General features: G+C 52.2%; 1 protein-coding gene across 4 annotated transcripts in view; it reads right to left on the minus strand.

Moving 5' to 3' along the window:
- Positions 1-19,318, minus strand: part of ELMO1 (engulfment and cell motility 1) — a 456,019-nt gene extending 436,701 nt beyond the window's left edge. Inside the window, exon 1 of one of the 4 annotated variants that reach the window (XM_054571360.1) lies at positions 18,904-19,318. Coding sequence is in view for 1 of the 4 variants with exons in the window: in XM_054571362.1 (XP_054427337.1) it covers positions 18,715-18,789 (75 nt within the window). In the remaining 3 variants the exon portion in view is untranslated. The other 3 variants (XM_054571362.1, XM_054571359.1, XM_054571361.1) reach the window with 3 other exon arrangements.
- Between the last annotated feature and the right edge of the window lie 691 nt (positions 19,319-20,009).

Raw genomic sequence — 20,009 nt, forward strand, 5'->3', positions numbered from 1 at the left:
AGCATGTGGCAGGCCAGTCACAAATAAAATGACCAAGGCCACTCTTTGGTGAACATGTTATGGGCCCCCAAATACCCAACCCCTTCGTGCACAGAAACAAGCATGAGCAGTCGCCTATAATATCTTCGCTGTCATGTTTTTACCTTTAGCTGCAATTATTCTAAAACCCTTTCCCTAGCTGTCACTTATTCATTTCCAGGCTGCAGCAAATTACAGCTCGAGGAGACGGCTGCTGACAGCTCACTCCTGAGGACGCGCGCTCTCGTCTCCGCGGGGCCTCGGGTCTCTCCTTCACGGCACGGCCACCCCTGGGCCCAGCAGCGCTGCCACAAGGGACAGAAAAGACGGCGCTGCCCAGCTCGGCCAGTGCGGAGGCCTTGGTCACTCCCGCTGCACCCCCCGAGGCCTCTGCAGGGTCCTTCTCCTGCCAAAAAGGGGAGGAAAATCAGTTCTCCCCAGCGTCCTCCAAAGATGCTTTATTCACACAAAGCATGTGTGTTTGGGAAGGAGTGCGTGTGCACAGGTGAGTGTGGGTGAGTGTGTGTGTGTGTGTGTGTGTGTGTGTGTGTGTGTGTTGGAGGATGGGGCCAATGATTTCATCCTCAAGGAATTAATATTCCAGGTATTATTCATATCATGAACCTCTTCTTCTTAGGACACACATCCCAGGCAAGAGAACTGGGTCAAAGGCACAAAGCAATCCAAAAAAAATAAAATATTTTTGAAGCGAAAATAGCACCTAATAAAAAAAAAAAAAAACCTGAGTGATCACTTCTGGCACCTGGAAAGCAGTACAGCCTGTCCCCAAATATTAAAATTGTATGAATACAAAAATAACTCTTCAGAGGAGCTTTCAGCACTAGGCTAATGAATCTAGTTATGTTGCTCCTTAGCAGCCTTGTCTAAAGGGAACGTGCGCCTCCGGATGGGGACTGGGCAGAACCAGGGCACAACAGTGTCTTATGCTCAGAGCCCCGTCACAGACGCGTCACCCACACGACATTCAGGAACCCGAACCTTGAGGTGACATTTCTTTGCATAACACTGGGTCTTTTTTCAAGTCAGCATGTACCCCGAAGACCAAAACAATGAAATGAGAAGGCACATGGGAGAGACCCCCAGGAAATATGTTTCAGCCTTTAGTTTCCAAAAATTCAAAGACCCAGCAGATAAAAGGAGAGGAATACACAAATCCACCTCTGCTCAGGGGATGAGCTTTTTACTTTCTCCTGGGCCTGAACCCAGAAGCAGAGGAAAACAGGGATGGGCGGTGCCTACGCCACTCTACAGCGAAGTGGGACCCTCTGCCCTCAGACGTCCTTCACCCTCATCCACACGTGTCTAAATCGAAGGTGCAGCCTTGGCAGCGTGTGTAAGCGGCTCGGCGACGCACACAGAGTGGGAGGGTGCCCGGAGCAGGGCGAGTGGGCGTGCAACCAGGAAATCGACTCTCCTTTTCTCGCTGCGATTCCGTTCCATCCAGGGGAGAATGTGGGCACGCGCGTTGTTGGTTGTCTCTTTCAACAGGGGAAGGGAGGAGGTATAGAGAGCAGGCTGCCAAGTCATATTTCGGAAATACTTATATTTGCAAAACATCAAAGTTTAAACTGTTGGTTTCCAACTTGCCTTCCTCCCCCCACTTCTCAGTGGTTCCACATGCATCCTGGGGGGGGGGGGGTGCGCAGCGGGGCAGTGTCTCAAGGTCAAAGGTTGGACTCAAGTTAGCTCTGTAGTCGGCTATGTGGACGAAACAGGCTCGCATAGATTACATAACTCAATGGGCAATCCCTAATACGTTGGAGTGATTTATTTGAAACACCTCTTAAATCTTTCTAGAAGTGCCAGCAGTCAAGAGAGAAGGGCTGATCTTCAGTTTCTGCAACGCACTCCCCTTCTGGCTGCATCTTTGCAAACCCCCTCTGGCCACATTCTACATGCCAGGCGGCGGGCCAGCACAGAGGAGGCCGAGAGAGATGTGGCACCATCATCGGCTTCCAGAGCCCCTGGGCCAGCACAGGAGACAGCGAAGTAAACAGGCAAAACGGATGAGTTCTGTTTCTGTTTTTATATTTTTGCAGAGAAGCATGAACGAATTCTCTCAAGGGCCCATCAGTCAGAAGTCCAGAAGGCTTTCTGAAGGAGATGTCTAAGAGGGTGTTAGGTGATGGAGGATGAGGAGTGGAGCTGTAGGGAAGAAGGGGAGCTGAGAATTCATCCAGGCCTCCCAAAAGGGGCCGCATCTCACAATTAGCTAAGGCGGGGAGGCTTAAACACAGAATCTAGAACGCACGCAGAACCAGCATGGCTGGTATTGGGCTGCCTCTCGCACACCCCCAACCAGGGACCTGGCTTGCAACCCAGGCGCATGCCCTGAACTGGGAATCAAACCCGAGGCCCTTGGGTTCGCAGGCCGGCACTCAGTCTGCTGAGCCACATCAGCCACGGCCAGATTCTCCTTTTTTTAATGGGTGAAAGGATGATTCTGAAGCAGCTGACTGGTCCGTGGATTCTGACTTGCGCTCCATCCGTCACGTCGAGCGCCCGCCCTCCGCAGTCTACAGCTAAGAAAGACGAGGCCACGGAGCAGGGCACGCGTGACAGCCAGTGTCAGCCCCAAGACTAAGACCACGGCCTCTCGGGTCCCGCATTCCATGCCTGGACCACCGGAGCCTGCAGAGCTCGCAGGCTCAACATCCTCTATGAAGCACAACTTTGGCCAAGAGCGACGGTGACTGGTACCTGTCCGGGGATTGGCGGGGGGTGGGGGCGGGGGAGGATGGGGCAGCCACACCGTATGACAGGTATGTCCACGGCTCCCCTACCCCCATCACCCACTGAGTGTTCGAAGACTCAGTTAACAAAGAAGTCTTCAACCAGCGCCCACAACCAGGACCCCTCACAGCACCAGAAAAGGACTAAAAACGGTCACCTGTCCCGGACACACCTCATTTTCTCCAAAGAGAGAAAAACAGGACCCAGGAATCAAACTCCGGGAGTAGAGAAAGAGTAAACTTGACGTTTAAGTCATAATGCAAAGAACAGAAAAGATGGAGAAATTTTTTGTAGACATAACCTATTTTAATGAAAGGGCATTTTTTTTTCTTCGTACAAAAGCTAAACGCAAGCAGGTGTTTCAGAGCGCTCAGCGAACCTGCAGGGTGCCCATCCATGACTTCTAATCACATCCCTGCCGACCAGCCGATGGCCTTGTACACACAATTCCGTAGGACAGGGTCAAAGACATATCCAGCATACCTGCTGGAGCCGACGAACGGAGTTGTTCATTTTGTTGGGACAACACGTGAGCACCATTTCCATTTCTACGAAAGGAAACAGAAGCTCTGAGAACTCCATGATTTTGCCCGGCAAGTAAGTGATGAGTAATTTCAACCCCAGTCAGATCTCTGGAGGTCCTGTCTCAGCCACTCCTCCATGGCAGCTCAGAGAGATGCCTAAGGGAGCGAGTCGGGCCAGGCCTCCAGCCAGGCCAAGGCTCTACTTAAGCCCTGCCCAGTGTGGCCTGGTTACCATATAAACAACAGAGTCAAAGCAGCAATCAGAAGGGTCGGATTCGGACAGACCTGATGCTGACTAATCGTGGTACAAAATAGGTAGGAAGCCTACTAAATTCTTCCTTGATCTGCAGATGTGGGAAAGCTCTAGGCCAAATGAACAAAAGTCTAACCTGAATCATAAGAACAGAGCCACGACCCTTCCATCAATTCCCAGACTTGAACCAGCTTATGAACCTGGGACTCCGTAAACCAGGAGGAGCCTGGATCCCCTTGAAGGATCCTCGGACATTGCCAAAAATTTATACCGATGAACTTCCTCCGAGCCTCCTCCAAAGGGACCTGCAGGGGGACTGCCTACTGAGGCAAAGGAGGGAACCAGACTCTTTAGGGACAAGTGAACACTGGCTATGAAGTGACACTACTTCCAGGAAGCCCGAGAGGTCACCAGTAGCTCGCCACACAGAGGAGGTGCTCGGGCAACTCAGGTGATGGACGGAGTTTGAGCTCCAAGTCATCCAGTGTGGCCCCAACCCGTCCTATGCTTGTTTTCCCAGTTCCAGAATGTATCCCTGGAACAGACATACTCAGAAACTGGCAGAACGCCCTCACGGGGAGAACAAACAACGCTTTGGTTCTTTTATGGAGGGAGGAAGGGGCTGCGGAAGGTCTGAGGACGTGGTTCCGAAGGTCCGAACGTGCTCCATTTCCAGGGCGGCCTCGGAGCGCTGGGGTTTGGGGGTTACTGCATGCATGCTCTTTGGCCTCAAAGAAATGAGCTCAGCTCGGCACTTGAACATCAGGATAAATCGTTCCAACAATAAAGAGCCAGGACACCTATCAAGTTTCAATTGCTAGCTGCAACCCCTGATAGCTGCTAGAAAAATAATGTGCAATTAGAGCCCAGAAACATCAATTATCAAGGCCACGGTGCTCTCAGGATATAATATATGCGATGTGGGTAACCACACATGCGGTGAGGATCCCAGCCCCCAGTGTGTGCCTCAAATGCCTGGGCGCCCACAGGCGCTGGCGGGGAAGGAAGAGAAACATACTGTCCAGATTCGACACTGGCAGCCCCGTGGACAAGGCACCAAGGGGAGAGAAGTTTCGGGGTTCGGGCCAAAAAACGTATTCTCCATTCTTCCACGCAACAGTCTTCTCACATCTATGCCCCCTCGGCTTTTGGAGGACTGGGAGAGAATTATAAGCAGGCACACGAGGAATAAATACTTCTGCAGACAGTCATGCGATGACAAAATGTTGTTTTCCTCCTCTGGGTACATCCAGGGAAGACTTGGGCACCATGGAATGCCAGGGAAGCGGTACCCACGGCCACCGCAAGATGAGGGCTTCGCAAAGCCAGCAGCCTTGGCCTTCCCACATCTGAGACGGGGTCTGGCCCACGCCTCAGTCACAGTGACCTCAGGCAGGACCGTCTTCAGCAAAACTGAGAACAGGGAGAGTTTCACGCCAGGCCTCTCCTGAGCCACGTGGCCCTGGGCCCTTGCTCAGGGACAAAGGAGCCATTTTAGAGGGCTGCAGAGGGACCGCACTCACGTACAGGTAGAACAGCGCTGCTTCCTGCGAACAGAGACTGAGAGCGTGTTCTGGGCTCAACCCTAGGACTATCTGCCTCCAGGGTCTCCGGTCTAGGCCAGGAAACAAGGTGTATAGCAGCACGCTTACACCAGCCCACAGAGGTTCACGACATGTCCAGGAAGGAGGTCCCGGGAAATCATGGGAGGCTCCCGGGGTGGTGACTGCTGAGGTGTGTCATGCTGGCTGCGAAAATGTGTCACGTCACCGACCCAACTGCTTAATGCCTTTTCTGTGACTTCTGTGCTGCTCTGACTTTGCCCATAATATGCACTTCGCCCTGAGTTCACCTGACAGGCATTCTGGGCTCTCATACTCGCAGGGGAAGAGCCGTGAGCCCAGCTCGCTCTCCCCCGCAGTCAGCTTCTGAGCAGATTTTTAAGTGAGCACCAGAGGACGGGCTCTGCCTAAAGGCGACACCTCAAAAAGAATCCCTGGCCCTTCAGGCCCCTCGAAACCACCCCCGGTTGTGGTGACCAGGGACCGGCCTGTCCCCTGAACATCCGATTCCGTTTCCTGTCCCGGGGCCAAGTCAGCAAACACCTTGTCGGCCCGGCCCCCCCCCCCCCCCACCCTCCTGGCCTCATGAACTCATTTGGGAGGATTTTCATGACACGGCGACAAAATGAAAAGTAAAATGTCAGAGACAGAGAAGAGGGAGCGAGTCACAGATCTGAGAAGGGCGGCCTAGGAAAGGGTTAGGAAATACATTAGGGGATACTCACAGGATTTAGCATCCATTTCGAGTGCACGGGCAGAAGAGGCCTCCAGCACTGGGAGATGAGGTGCAAGTTCAAACGCGGGCTATGAAGAGGTGCCACCCTCTGCTGCTCACCTTGAGGTTCACCTCTCTCTCCCCTTAGCACTTTCTAGGAGGACGCTTTTCCAAGTGGACTCGCGGCCACTTGCGTCAGAATCCCCTGGAGACTTGCTGGAATGCAGCTTCTGGGTCCCCGGCGCTTCTGAGGCATTTTGAAGTCTAAGAATCATGGAACTAGGTACTTTATCATTCTTAAGTGCTTGCGATACCCATGCTAAATCACTCGGTTCAATTGCTCTTTAAAATCTGAAGGAGACACTAGTGGCTAAATAGATTCATTTAGAAATTGTTAGATTCTAAAAGTAGTCATAGCGGAGGCACGTTGCGACCAATTTGAAATGATGTAAAATGTGCACATGGGAGCCAGTAAGATCTCTACAAAGCGTACGTCTGATCACATCACTCCCTGGGGTAAAACACTTCACCGGTGAACCACCACGCTTTCCTGAGAGGCCCAGGCCCGTAGCCCCACGTGCCCTCCCAGGCCAATCCAGGCCTGGAGTGCTTGCTGCCCCGGGCACTCCGGTCTTCAGTTCCTCCAGCATCCCAGTCTGCCCTTCACGTGACCTTCACCTATGCTAGTCACCTGCAGAGGCTTCCTCCTTCCACAGTAAAATCCATTCTCCCTCTTCCCTAACCTCCCTGAACACACGGAAACCCCTGCCGTAGGCCCCCAGGCACCTGTCCCTCCCCACGGTCTCCGCACGGCTTAAACGCCACATTTATTTGTGTGATCTTTTGATCCAGGTACATTTCCTCCACCAGAGTCTCAGCAGCCCATGAAATACACAGCGCGTCTATTTTCTTGCCTAGGAAGGAAACTCACTATTGTGTATCTATCAGCCAGCATACCCCGCAAGGTACATAGCAGGTGCTCAATGAGTATCTGTGGGTGAACAAATGAATGAAAGAGTATTTCAAAAGCAAACATTGGAGCCCTGGCCAGTGGCTCAGTTGGTTGGGGCATCGTCCTGCGGCAGGTTCGATCGATGTTTCTCTACCACATTGATGTTTCCTCTTTCTCTGTGAAATAAATGAACATTCCCTTGAGTGGGGCTGGAGGTGGGGGAACCGGGAAAGCAAACACTGGAGACAAACTCAAGACGCGCAGTAGCCATCAAGAATTTCAAATGCACTCTGACCCGCTCCTGAAAGTCAGAGAGGCCCCCAGCACCTGTCCCGTACCCCAAAGACTCCACTTTTACCATGGTTTTCCTTCCCCAGCCCACGAGACTACGCACATCCTTTCGTACTCAACACTTCAAATGGAAGAGCCCAACTCTTCATAATGCAATTCCCGGATTTTGAAAGAAGGGTGAAATTTAACACTAAAACTGCTATTATGCCATTTTTCTGGGCCTTGCATTGATCTTGTTATGAAAAATCACCCTTGAGCCAGTTCATGATCTGAAAGATAGATGTTGAAACAAAAACTGCCTAGCACTTTTCACAATGGCTACTTCTCTTTTCTTACACCTTCGTGCGTCTTCGCCTCCTCCGCCCCAGGTGCCAATTCTCCTTTTTATGGGGCGCGCTCTTACGCTAGAAGTATTAGCAGCACATCTGCAAAGGTTTGCAAATATTGCTGACCCAAGTCAGCAATAATTACCACACAATCTGTACTACTGTGCAACAACGCCCGGGGCGGGGGCACAAATGAACGGCAGTCCCGCCGTCGGCCCGCACCTTGCTGGCGGGTGCCCTGGCCCAGGCCACGGCTGGTTTGCTGGCCCCACCGGACGCTTTGACAAGCTGCCAGGGCCCAGCGCTCCCAAAATGGCTTCAATCCTTCACCAAGAAGCATGACCACTCAATACAACGTTCCAAGGTGACAGGTTCAACCGGGGTGAAAACGAAGTGACAAAGCGAGGGAGGCGTGGCAGCAGGTGAGTGAGGCGCCTGGTGAGCGGGAGAAGCGAGGGTGCCGTTCGGACGCGCCTGGCGTTGGGCACCACCTGTCTCAGACGTGTGAATGTCCTCATCTGGAAAATGGGTCCAAGGTGAATGCACATGTTTGTCACTGTTAAAATGACATATGTCTTGGTGTGAATGCAATTCTCCAGGGATTTAATGTACATCTCTACTTCACTATATAGATCTTCATATGGGTCTTTAAATGCTTACTTAACATTGATCCTATTTAAAGTTACATACCAATCCTAATACATAATAAAAAGACAGGGCGCCCCTGCCAGTGTAGCTCCATTGGTTGGAGCATCATCCCTTAAATTGAAAGGTCACAGGTTTGAGTCCCAGTCAGGACACATGCCTAGGTTGCATGTTCAATCCCCATGGGGGGCACATACAGGAGGCAGCTGATCAATGTCTACCCCTCTGTCTCTCTGTCTCTTTCTCTCTCCCCCTTCCTCTCTCTCTAAAATCAATAAACAAAAAAGAAAAAGATTCCTTAAAAAAAAAATATGAAGAAACATGGCTACCCAATTGACAAGCTAGCAGCCAAACAATCTGTATTTGTCACCTTACTTGGAGAAGAGAGAGCGACTGGAAACTTTATTTTACACTGATGATAGTGGGCCATCTGCCAGACAACGGAACAAGATTTGCATATAACGATCAGATAAGTGACTGCTGGCTCCAGGAATGGAGGTGGGAGGAACTATGCCACTTTTTAAGCACAAGTTTGGAGAAGCGGTTTCTATTTGGCACATTTCTCTCACACACCTGTACTTCCTGGCAGTCTGGTGTCTATATTGAAGCTTTTTTTTTTTTTTTTTTTACCAACTCCATAAAAGCTATTGCCCAGGGGCAGGTCCATGAGCTCCAGTGTCACGAACCGGCGCACCTGTCGGCGAGCGGCCGCCTTCCTGAAGGAGCATCAACTGGGAAGGGCCGTCGCACACACTGACCAGACAGCATGTGTGAAAATGGGAACACGTGGCTTCCACTTAGACGGCCATAAAACAAAGTGACCAACCTGGGACACTTTTGAGAGTGAAAGATGGCACAATTAATTATGCTAGGACAACACATTTATTATGCTGGGTCTGTACAAGGGACTACAGTCATCCTGTCTTTATATTTCTATTTATCTCCAGAGTATTTTTAAAACTGGTTTATAGGCTCCGGTTAAAGAAGAAAAATTAACACTTCACTACCACCCACCTGACAATTGGCATTTCAATAGTGCCCTAACTCACAGGCAGGTTCCAAATGGTTCAAAAAGGGCCATTTCCAAGGTGTTCCTGGGACTCCTGAGTCTCTTTCGCAAGCGGCATCGTGGCGTGAGACCTCGTTCAACTGAGTTACGTTCCTGTCCAGTGCTCCCCTGCTATTCTCCACAAACTGAGGGGTTTCTCACAGCAAAAGCGCCCACAGCCCTGGGAAGCTGGAGTCAAGGAAAGGGAAAGAGCCCGATTCGCAACCTCCATTCTCTCTGAGCAAAGTAAAATAATAGCAATAACACAGGAACAGCCCAGGTTTGTTCTGCATGAACAAGAGGCAGAGCTCTTTCTACAACAGCTTTTACTTGAGGACCCCAAGTTGCCACCAGAAGTCATGATGTCAGTTCTATTAATTCACAATCAATGGTAATTTTCCCCAACCTTTAGTTCAGCAGTTTATTTCTCCTCTATTCTTGAAGAAAAAATACACAAATCAAACTAAAAGTCTAGTCAAGATTTGAGGAGGACTTACCTAGGCTTCTTCAAGAAGATGAAATAATAAATGCCTGTCTTTAAATGATTTTAGCAAGGTGTTTGAATTAGGGGAAAAAAAACGCTAAATAGGAACTACTGAATTAGTAACGACATCATCAATAATAATAGCAAATTCAACCCAACGCTTTCAGGGTACTCTGAGCACAGTCATCACATTTGATGACCGAGGCAACTCCGGCAGGTGGTGACTCATAATACCTCCCTTTGAAAGATGTGAAAACTGAGGCCGAGAACGTTTACACCAAGTCCACCAGCCCAGAGAGTCAAAAAGACACTTGAACCCCCAACCAACAAATACATTCTTATTTAGCTTTAAACCTCAAAGATTCCTACTTTCCCCCTTTCCCCCAAATCCAATCAGTCAACAAATCCTTCATATTTTTCATCAAGGTCAACATCCTTTCCCTCCAACGTGCACCCAGCTGGTGGGGCAGAGTCTCCGGAAGTTGTCTCCTTACAGGAGGAGACTGCCTCACTACTCAGACTGGCAGGAGGGGCGGAGCTGCCTGTCTTCAAGTGGCACTTACGTGGCAAGCACACTGCTTCATTCATTCATTCATCCACTCACATGACCAAGAATGTCTGTTTATTCAAGAAGGCTGGAAGGGAGGCCCTGATAGCATCCCCCCCTTGCCTGCCACCTCCTCGCTCCGTACGGTCTAGCCCACCTTCCATGTTGCCTGGGGAGTTGTACTATCCTTTGAGTTCCAATCCTGTCTCTTCCTTGCCTATAATCCTTTGGTTTTCCCTTCCACTCAATCCAAATACCCAGCTTCTGAGAGCGGACACAAGGCCTCGTCTGGACTTTCTCCCACTACCCTGACTGCTGTGTTCCTAGAGATATCATGTCTTTCCCCTACCACTCAGCGTGGACACTTAACACTTGAGGCCTTTCTCCCAGTCACTTCAGCGTGAACTCCTTCCTACCTCTGCGCCCTGAAAACACTCCCAACATAGATTCATCACACTCCCTTTGGACTACTAATGGGTCTCTCTCCCACAGAGCTTCCCACCCCACATAAAGAGGGCCTTATTATGTCTAGCAGGTGCCTCGCCTACAAGACATAAAATGTAATAAAAATGGCTGCTGAATGAGTGAATGAATGAATGAGTGAAGCATTACAATGGGTTCTGGGAGCTCAGTAATATTTCAATTTGAAAATATTTATATGCCGTCTATTTTTTAAAAAATATACTACACCTAGTAACGAAAGCTTTAGTGTGCTTTTCTCATATAAGTCCGGACAAACATTTCAAAACTCTCAAATGATGAGTTTAGACAGTGATTGAGAAAATCGCTGTCATGAGTGGAAGTCACTTGCTGGCAGTAGAGGAAGTCTAGAAATGGTGGAAACACATTTGTTCCTTGATATAAAGTTTTGGTTTCGTGTGATTTGTGCTGACTTGCTATAAAAGTGCCAAGCACTGGAGAACACAGGCCTGGGAAGCTGATACGAGAGTTTCTTTGCTTCGACAGGCCTTTCGTTATTAGGAAAACCGCATGGCAGGGCGTCCCTGTGCCCGTGTCTGTGACTCACGCACGCAGACACAGCCCACCCTTAAGTTTCAGCGTATGAAAGATTCAGTCCCATCCCTGCCAAACCTAAATGCTGGAGAACTCGGCCTCGTCCCACGGAGTGGCCCACCATGGGAATAGCAGGGCACAGGGTCCACTGTAAACATTCCCAACGGCAGGTAGGGCAGGGGTGGGGGTCAGGGTGGGGGCAGGCAGGAGTCGTGTGCAGACCAGCGTGAGTGCGCGCCTTACAGCCAAAGCCCCCTGACTAGCTTGCCCCTCTGAGCCACATGCCTTCGGAGGGCCACGGGCTATGCCAGATGGGGCTCTGCATTTGGGTTCAAAAACCTAAAAACAGGAAAAAAATATTTTGAAATGTACTACGCTTCGAAATTAAGGGTAATTGTGTGTAGCAGCCTGGAAAATAGAGCTCATCCAGTCCCGCTCAGCCACAGAACCCCACTGCCCAGACTGCGGGCTCTCTAGTGTGATTGCAGACTAAAAAAATAAGTCACAAAGGGCGGAAGGAAGGGTGGAGGGTTGCTACAGGGCTGTGACTAGCTGCGTCTCCCTTCCTCCTCCCTTCCTCCTCCCTTCCTCAGGGAGACGCAGCTCGTGCAAAAGCCAGCCACATTTCTACGTGGCTCAAGCCACGAGATGCTGTGCTGCAGGCAACAGCAGCCACACAGCACAGGGAAACAAAAGGTGGACAGATAATTACATAAGAAAATAAATGCGCCACAGCTGAGACAGAGATCTAACACACAGGGTGGGGGAGGACTTCCCATACAGCAGAAACTTCCAGCTTCTCCCAACCCGTTACGATGTCCTGTTCACACTAAATGGAATATCAATATCCATTACTATCCAACTAGCCAAGGTGCATTCGACAAAGCAGAGGAGGCGGCACTTCGCCCCGTTAATTCATTCCCACGCAGACGTTCCCTTAATCTTGTGACAGAGGACCCTGCACGAGCCAGAGCTAGCTTGGTCACCTGCCTTCCTCACAGTGTTTATCTTATTCCCATATGTACAGCTTGTAGTTACTGCAGGAACCAGAGGCCAGAATTCAACACCTTGAAAGGAAACCGAGACATAAAATCACTAGGTATATATAGTCTCCTTCGGCCAGAGAATAGCAGGAAGAAACACACCTGAAAATAGAACTGGAGACCAATTTGGGTGAGGAAGACAACTGCAATACAGGAGGGAAGGAAGCTAGGGAGGAAACTGGGAGAGCTGGAGGAGAGAAATGAACATGCGGGGTGAGACCACCCATCTGTGAATACACCACGTTCAAGTCTAAGGAATGACCGGCCCTGGCCGGGTAGCTCGGTTGGTTAGAGCGTCGTCCTGATATGCCAAGGGTGCGGGTTCAATCCCCAGTCAGGGCACACAAAAGAATCAACCAATAAATGCATCAGTAATTGGAACAACTCTCTCTCTCCCCCTAAAAGCAATACATTTTTTTTCTTTTTAAAAAAAGAGTCTAAGGAATCATCAGTAAACAGAAAATTGGGGCACTTATAACTCTTGCCAAAAATCTAGCCTGTCTAATAGCACAGGATGGTCTAACATAGCAAGAAAGCAGTGGTTCTCACCTGGGGAGGGTCTGCCCCGCCCACCACCCACCCACAGAACAATGCAATGTCTCAGACATACTCAGTTATCACCACTGGGTGCCCTTCCAGGCATCTAGTGGGCAGAGGCCAGGGATGCTAATAAACATCCTACAGTGCCCAGGACGGCCCCCACCAGAGAGAATTTATCCAGCCCCCAAAGTGAAAAATTCTGAGGTTAAGACTGAAATTAGGGGTCAGCATAAAATGGGCTCCAGCCTGCAAGGAGAAAAAACGAAAATCAGTAGCTTAGCATCTCCTGGGGGAGAAACCAGCTTGGTTTAAGACTCCAGTCTCTGGCTTCCCGAGTTGGCATTAATCTATGGGACAGGGGAAGTAGCAAAAGATATGGCTAGCTGGAAAATGCTCCATTAAGTGCATTCTCTCACCCCAGTTGGTTTTCCCCCAAATGGTCCCTTATTTTTGTTTTCATCATGACATCCACAGAGAAAAAAGTATTGGCTCAAAAAGATGTGTCTCTTCTCCTTGGCAAACAACGGGCTACTTTCTGACTAATGAACTGCATTGTAGCTCATGTGCCTCATTATCATGAGCTTGGGGGATGGGCATGCTGTCCCCAGGAGAAGGCTCCACTGATGCCCAGGGCTCGGAAGGTCCACTTTGGGAAAAACCGAGCCTCCGTGGTGGCGGACACACCCCCAGGTGCCATGGCAACCCCGGGCACATCCATCAGAACCCAGGGCGTTCTAGCAGCACACAGGAATGCAACACTCCCCCCGCAACCCCGGTGCCCGGCAGCAGGGCGCAACATGGCCGTCCTGGCCTCAGACCAGGGCGGTCCAGGAAAACCGCAAGAGGAGGAAGTGACCAACACAGGCGTCGCGATCCACAGGATACAAATGGTCAGAGGACAAGTGTCGGAAGAGCCGGTGTCAGCTCAGATCTACTCTCCAAATGCCCCCGTGACATTTCATTCCTCCAAGTCACATCTATACAGTTGGATAACAACACGATACTGGCTAGTCCCCGTCACTCCCAAACGGCATCCCAGGAGGATGGGGGCGGGGGGGTGCTGCCGGCGCAAGTAGAAATATGTCCCAGGGGGCCCAAGACCCCAACCCACGGGGGCAACGCTCGGTCAGGGCTCACCAGATCGTGCACCCTCCAACCCCCGCGCCTCACCCAGCCTGCACGGTGCCCCCGGCACAGAGAGCGCATGAGTCTGGCCAGTAGCGGGTTTGCCAGTGTCTCCTACGGAGGCGTGTTTTGTTCCCTGCATTAACCGTTAGAACGAAAACAGCCGAGGCTCTGGCCTCAAGTCCCAAAATGGAGGTTCCAGTGCCAATCTTGTTCGGATTCTGGAAATCAGGGTTTGCAGGCAGGGGGCCTACAACATGGACTTGAGAACCTTCTTCTGTTTATACATATGGCAAATTCTCTACCAAGCACCCCCGCCCCCCGCGGGCCGCCGTGGCCAGTTCTGTTGGATAAGCTAGCATTCCTTCTCCCACACGGATTCCTATCACATACTTTGCTGTTCGCCCACCTTAGGCCAGTAACAAAACTCTGCTCCACCGGTCCCTGCATTTACCCTGTTCAAGTTCAGAAAACATAGTGCTAAGTCGCCAGGTAACTTCACCGTGCACCCTACTAATGTTTTGCAGGCTTCAGCCCTGGCTGTTACTAGTGAGTTCCAACTGTTGACACTCAGGCCACCAAACTTATCCAGAAAGCGGACACTGCAACCAGCGTGGGCCTTGTGTCTTCAGGCTGGCTCTGCTGTACCTAAAAAGGCCACGCTAGACATGTCCAAATGCTGTCACAGGCCACAAGCCATCCTCTCTCTCCTGGATGGTTGGTCTTCAAAGTCCTTATGGTGGGGACAGGGATGAAGTTCTCAACCTCCTTCTTCTTTGGTTGGCCAGTCCCAAGCCCAGGTCAGTTACGAGGCTTCATCTAATTACACAGCACAGCAGCGTGGCTGCCACCAGAAGACATTACTATTACAGTCTTTGCGAAACTCCGAAAGTAATTAAAATCATGCGTATAGGATAATACTAGGCGTAAAATATGAAAGGAAAAGTTGAGCAAAGTTCCAAAGGCCCTAAAAGCTCTAAATTACAAGTGGGCCAGAGAGTAGTATATTCGGTCATTTTATTCTAAGGCTAAAGACTTACTAGGGGTGAATCTACTGCTTCTCCATATCGCTAAAGTGAAAACCATGCCACATGGACTTCCCGTTCCACCAAGGTGGCAGCATCAGGGCCTAGCACACCATCAAGTTCCAGAAACAGTAGCATTTCAAAGTTAAGTCAATCGCTGGTGCATGTACTGCATGTGATTCAACATTGGGAAATAACATCTCTCGCGGGAGATAAAACTAATCACGTTTTGTAAGGCGTAGGAGGCTGCTAAGTACTTCTTAAAGTATGGCGTTATGAACCACATTCATCAGAATCCCTGGCAATTTGTTAGCAAGGCAGATTCCTAGGGCCTTCAGAATTATTAACACAGATTTTTTACCATGACCACATTGCGCGATAACATTTGACATCGGGAGTCACTGTCTGTTTTCCGAAACGCTCTTATTTTCCGTTGTAGCCTCTTTTCTGTGTTGTAAACTGCTCGTCCGGACCTGCGGCCTGGCTGTCGGGATCCGCAGACTGAGTCACAACCCCACGCTCCAGAGACACCGCTCCAGCTGACTGGGAGGAAGCCCCGCTGGGGCTGCGGAAACCAGGCACACACCCGAGGCGGCGTGATGTGCAGGTGGGGAGCGACTCCCCGCCTCTTCCAACTTCAGCAGAATGAACAGCTTGTCAGCGAATCTAGCTACTTGGATGATTTCAGGCACTGAAAAGCGGTTGCAGGCTTCACTGACAAACCCGAAAGGTACCTACTGTCTTAGATCCAGACAGGGGAAGTCCTCCATGGGAACAACTGTCTCTAGACCTTCAGGGTTGAGAAAGACACATGAGCAGAGTGTGCACAACTTGAGCTTCCTGGCACGGCCCCACCCACATCCTCTCGGCAAAAGCTTCAAAGCCCTTGCCCTCCGGCTCTCCCACCCATTCACACCAAACAGCCACTGGGGTAAATGACAGTAAAACACTTAAGTATTGTCCTATCTCAACACTACAATTTAATAAATGCTTGTGGTTTAGCAGCGCCTTGGAAGCCCCTCATCTGTTTTCAGTCTTTCATTTTTCTTATGGGCGGTTCTCTCTTCTCCCCTGCATGTGCCACCCAGCTTCTCCTGCCTCCCTCCTCTCCTCTCCCCCCCCTCCCCCCACTTCCACCTGCTGGAGAGTGCAGTGGGATACATTGTATGTCTCCTTCTCCCCAGCCCAGTACTTAACAAACACCAGATCTGGTTAATGATCACCTGTACCTGTTTACCACTCTCCCGAGGAACCACCTGCCTGTCCCTTTCTTCAGGCTGAAATTCTAAGGGAGGGGGCTACGCAGAGCAGACAGGGGTCTGCAAGAGAAGCAGCTGGGTTTGGGGGAGAGGAAGCACAAGGCTGGGAGCCTGGCTTCCTACCTGCCGCTCCTGCTACAGTATCTCGCTGGTACAGTTCCCTGGTGGGCCACTCCCACAACGGGCGTCTCTTATTCAGTCAACGAATATTATATTGAGCGTCTCTATGCTGGGAATCTGTCTAGGATCTGGACCTACTACTACAAGATAAGGTCCCCGCCCTCATGGAATTTCAGCCTCATGGGAGAGACACACGATAATCAAATGAACACATCCATATATAACGCCAGGGGGAATTAAGTACTCAGAGGGATAACTGAGTAACTTGGGACCAGCGCACAGCAAGTTACTATTTTATAGGCGGTATTCCGGGACAGGCCCCTGGGAGCTGACAACGGGGTGGGGACCTCAGGAAGCAAGGCAGGGAGCCTCTGGACAGGAGGGAAAAGCTCCCCGTGCTAAGTGAATGAGCCGCGCAAAGGCCCTGGGGAGGGAACTTGGTGGAAAAGGACATGAGGCAACTGGAGTGGCTGCTTTAAGGACAGAGAGATGGGACATGTGGGGGGAGGGGAGACTGGTGGGCGGGGCGATCAACAGAACCACCTGCCCTGCAGCCCAGTGACTGGCCCAGGTCCTCAGGTCCATCCCATCCATATGTGGGCTGCCTCCCAGCCTGCCCCTGCCTGACACCTCCCAGTCCCCATTCCTCCTGACCCCAACCCCCTTGCAGAGTTCCAATACCCCAATACCCCAGGTCATTCCCTCACAATTTCCCAAGCACTAGTACATCTCTTTTTTTTTTAATTCTTTGAATAATAAATCGGGTGGGAAAGCAAGCAACGTGCACATTTAACTACAGCCCCAAAGACATAGGAAATGCTCCACAGGAAAAAGGAGAGGGTCAGAAGGTCAGCTCCAAGGAGAAAAGGTGAGCGGCGTGAGAGCAGGGGGTCTGCCCTTCTAATTGACCACCCCCAGTCCTGTCGACAGTGGGAGGGACAATAATCCTTGCCACCACCTAGGAAGCAGATATGGCGGTGCGATGCTATGGAAGGTCGTGACCAGAGGAAGCCCGTCATAACAGTTGCCGCCAGCCAGTCTTTTCCATCTCAAAGTCTGTCTGCATCTCACAGTTACCCTCCAAGAGCTGTCACATGAATGCAGGTCACGAATGACTTGGACTTCACAGACAGAGCGTCTTTCACCGCCCCCACCTCTAAGTCACCGGTGGTCCTCAGTGGGGAGAGCTCACTGCCTCGGCCCGAGCCTGAAACCCTTCTCTCAGGATCTTTAAAATTTTAGACACCATATAATGAACTAAGTCTGTCTCATTCATGGCCAGGGGTGTTAGGAGTCGCATGGTGGGGGCACAGGACATCACAAAACATGCGCCGTGAGTCTCTGGGGTTGTCCAGAGGCCCCCAGAGCCAGGTCACCGCTGGGGGCCGAGCACTTGGCCTTTAGGTCATTGTAGGACCTAACCCCAGCAACCCGGCCCCAAGCTGCCAACTTCGAAAGGCCCCCCGGAGGAAGAGGGTCACTCGGCCGGGAGGCCCTGGTTCCGGAGCCCCTTTCGATCTTTCTCTATTACCCACACGCGCGCACGCACACATACACACGCGCACACACACTCGCCGCCCTCGCGCGCGCCCGCGACACAACACGGACTTCCCAACCCCTAGCACACGCGCGCACCCCAGACCGGCTGAGTTCTCTATTTCCTCTTCCTCAAAGCGACTCTTGCGATCTCTGCCGCCCCTCTCCGCTCAGACTGTAGGGCCCCCACAGCTCCGTTGCCCCCTTCTCTGAAGGCGCGCCCGGTGCGCCCCCTCTCCGTGGCTGGTCTCTCGCATCGAAGCCCCCCGCCGTCTTTTCCGATCCCAGCGGGGACTTCGGCGTGTCCCCGGAGGCGAGTATTTGCTAATGGTGGTCCCCGGGGCTCCCAGCTGCCCCGACCACCCGCTCTGGTCCCTCCTGGCCCTCCATCCCTCCAGCCCATCACCGCCCCCTCCCAGGAGCGCGCTTGCCGGGGGATTCCCTCCCGTCTGCCAGTGCCCGAGAAAAGCCGGGAGTCCGAGCCGCCAGTTTCTTCTCTGGCGCAGCTTCCCGGGTCTCCAAGCCCCCAAAACCACACTCCCCCATCCCCAACCCCCCGGCGCCAGCGGCTCGGCTCTCCGGCGGCCCCCTCCAGCCGGCCTTGGCTGAAATGTCTCTGCGGGTTCCCGGGCCCCGGGCCCTGCGCTTCATCCCGGGCCCCCTCCCCCCGCTCCCCCTGCCCCCTCTCCCCCTCTGCCCAGACTTCCCCAACTGCGGAGCGCCCCAGCGCGCCCGCAGCCTTCACCCCGCAGAGCGCCGTGGCCACCCCCGCCCGAGCCGCGGCGCCCCCAGGGAGGAAACAAAAGTGTCTCCGCGGCGACCAGAGTCCCCCAGAGCAGGACGCCTCCTCTTTGCCCCAGCCCCATCTCCCTCCCCGGTAGCGCTGAGGTCAGCGAGTCGGGGCGCGGCGCCAGCCCAGGAAACTTTACGAACCTGCCCGGGGTCGCCGGACAGCGGCTGTGGCGGCGAGGCTTCCCAGCGAACAGAGCTCTGGCGACCCGGGACCATTGAAGGGGGGCCGGAGGCTCTGTGGCCCTGCTCGGGCCGCGGCGGTGTGGGTGGTCCGCCTCTATCCCTCGCCCATCCTCGCCCGCTCGCGCTCGCCGGAGCACACGCACTTACACTCCGGGTCGGCCGGCTGTGCGCCGCCGGCTGCCGCTGCTCTCACTTCCTCTTCCTTCCTCCTGCTGGCCAGGGACACATTGTGCATCTGCAAGGCATCCCGAGACCAGCCGCGAACTCTCCTCCCGAACCGACGCTGCGGGGTGGCCCTGGCCGCCCCGGCACCTGCGCCTGGACACGCGTGGTTGGCGCGTTCGCCCCCCGCCCGCGTCCTGGTGCCTGCCCACCGCACTTTGTGGCGCGGGGGCGGGGGGGCGCGTCGGCGAGAGGGCAGTGCCCACGACTTTTTGAAGTCCCCGTACTTAAAAAGAAGAAAATGTCAAACACCGTGCACGCCTCAGATCTGCTATAAATAATACGTGTGCAGAGCCTGACTTCTCGGATGAGCTCACACGCGGCATTTTGCAGGCACTAATTAACTTCGTCACCCTCAGAGCGCCACCTCCAGGAGGCCGAGAGCGCGTGACATCTTTTTACGTGCCTTCATTTTTGGCAACTGGTCTGGAACCTTGAGGAGAAACTTCGGTGGGTTGTTTGAAAGCTACTTGAAGAGGCCAGTGTGTATGTTTTGACGCTCTGCTGGCATCCTTGGGCCCGTGGCAAAAATACCCACAGAGTGCTTCCTTCTCTCACTCACCTTGGCGTTTATGGACAACAGGATTTATTTCTGAGCCACTGAGCCAGGGACTCCCCTAATTTTGCAAAACGTTGCACAAAGCAAGTCGTTCTGCCCCCAATTTGTTATTTGGAGTACATTATTTAATTTATGGAACCTACTTCAGTCATTTTCAAAGCAGAAATCAAACACGCTCACTCCCAGTTTAGCTGCCAGGAGGGAAATGAGCTTGTTGGAAGGTTGCGCGAGAAACACCTGTCCTCCCCAAATTCAGAAATAGCTACCTTGGCTCCACCAGGAAATGCAAAGGCAGGTGTGAAACACTCCCTTCAGTTGCCAAAGAAGGTAAGTTGGGGGCAGAGAGGCAATAGAATCAAAGGTAAAACTCCTCTCTAAATTTCAACAACCTCTCCCCAACCCCCTGGAGGTAGAAATCGTAACCCTGTGCTAGCTGGTCATTAGCAACCAAGAGTTCCAAGAAGTTATGGAC

Source organism: Pteronotus mesoamericanus, unplaced genomic scaffold (genome assembly GCF_021234165.1).
Source record: "Pteronotus mesoamericanus isolate MK-2021 breed Mesoamerican mustached bat unplaced genomic scaffold, CSHL_Meso_final contig_220, whole genome shotgun sequence".
In the NCBI taxonomy this organism is placed as follows: domain Eukaryota; kingdom Metazoa; phylum Chordata; class Mammalia; order Chiroptera; family Mormoopidae; genus Pteronotus; species Pteronotus mesoamericanus.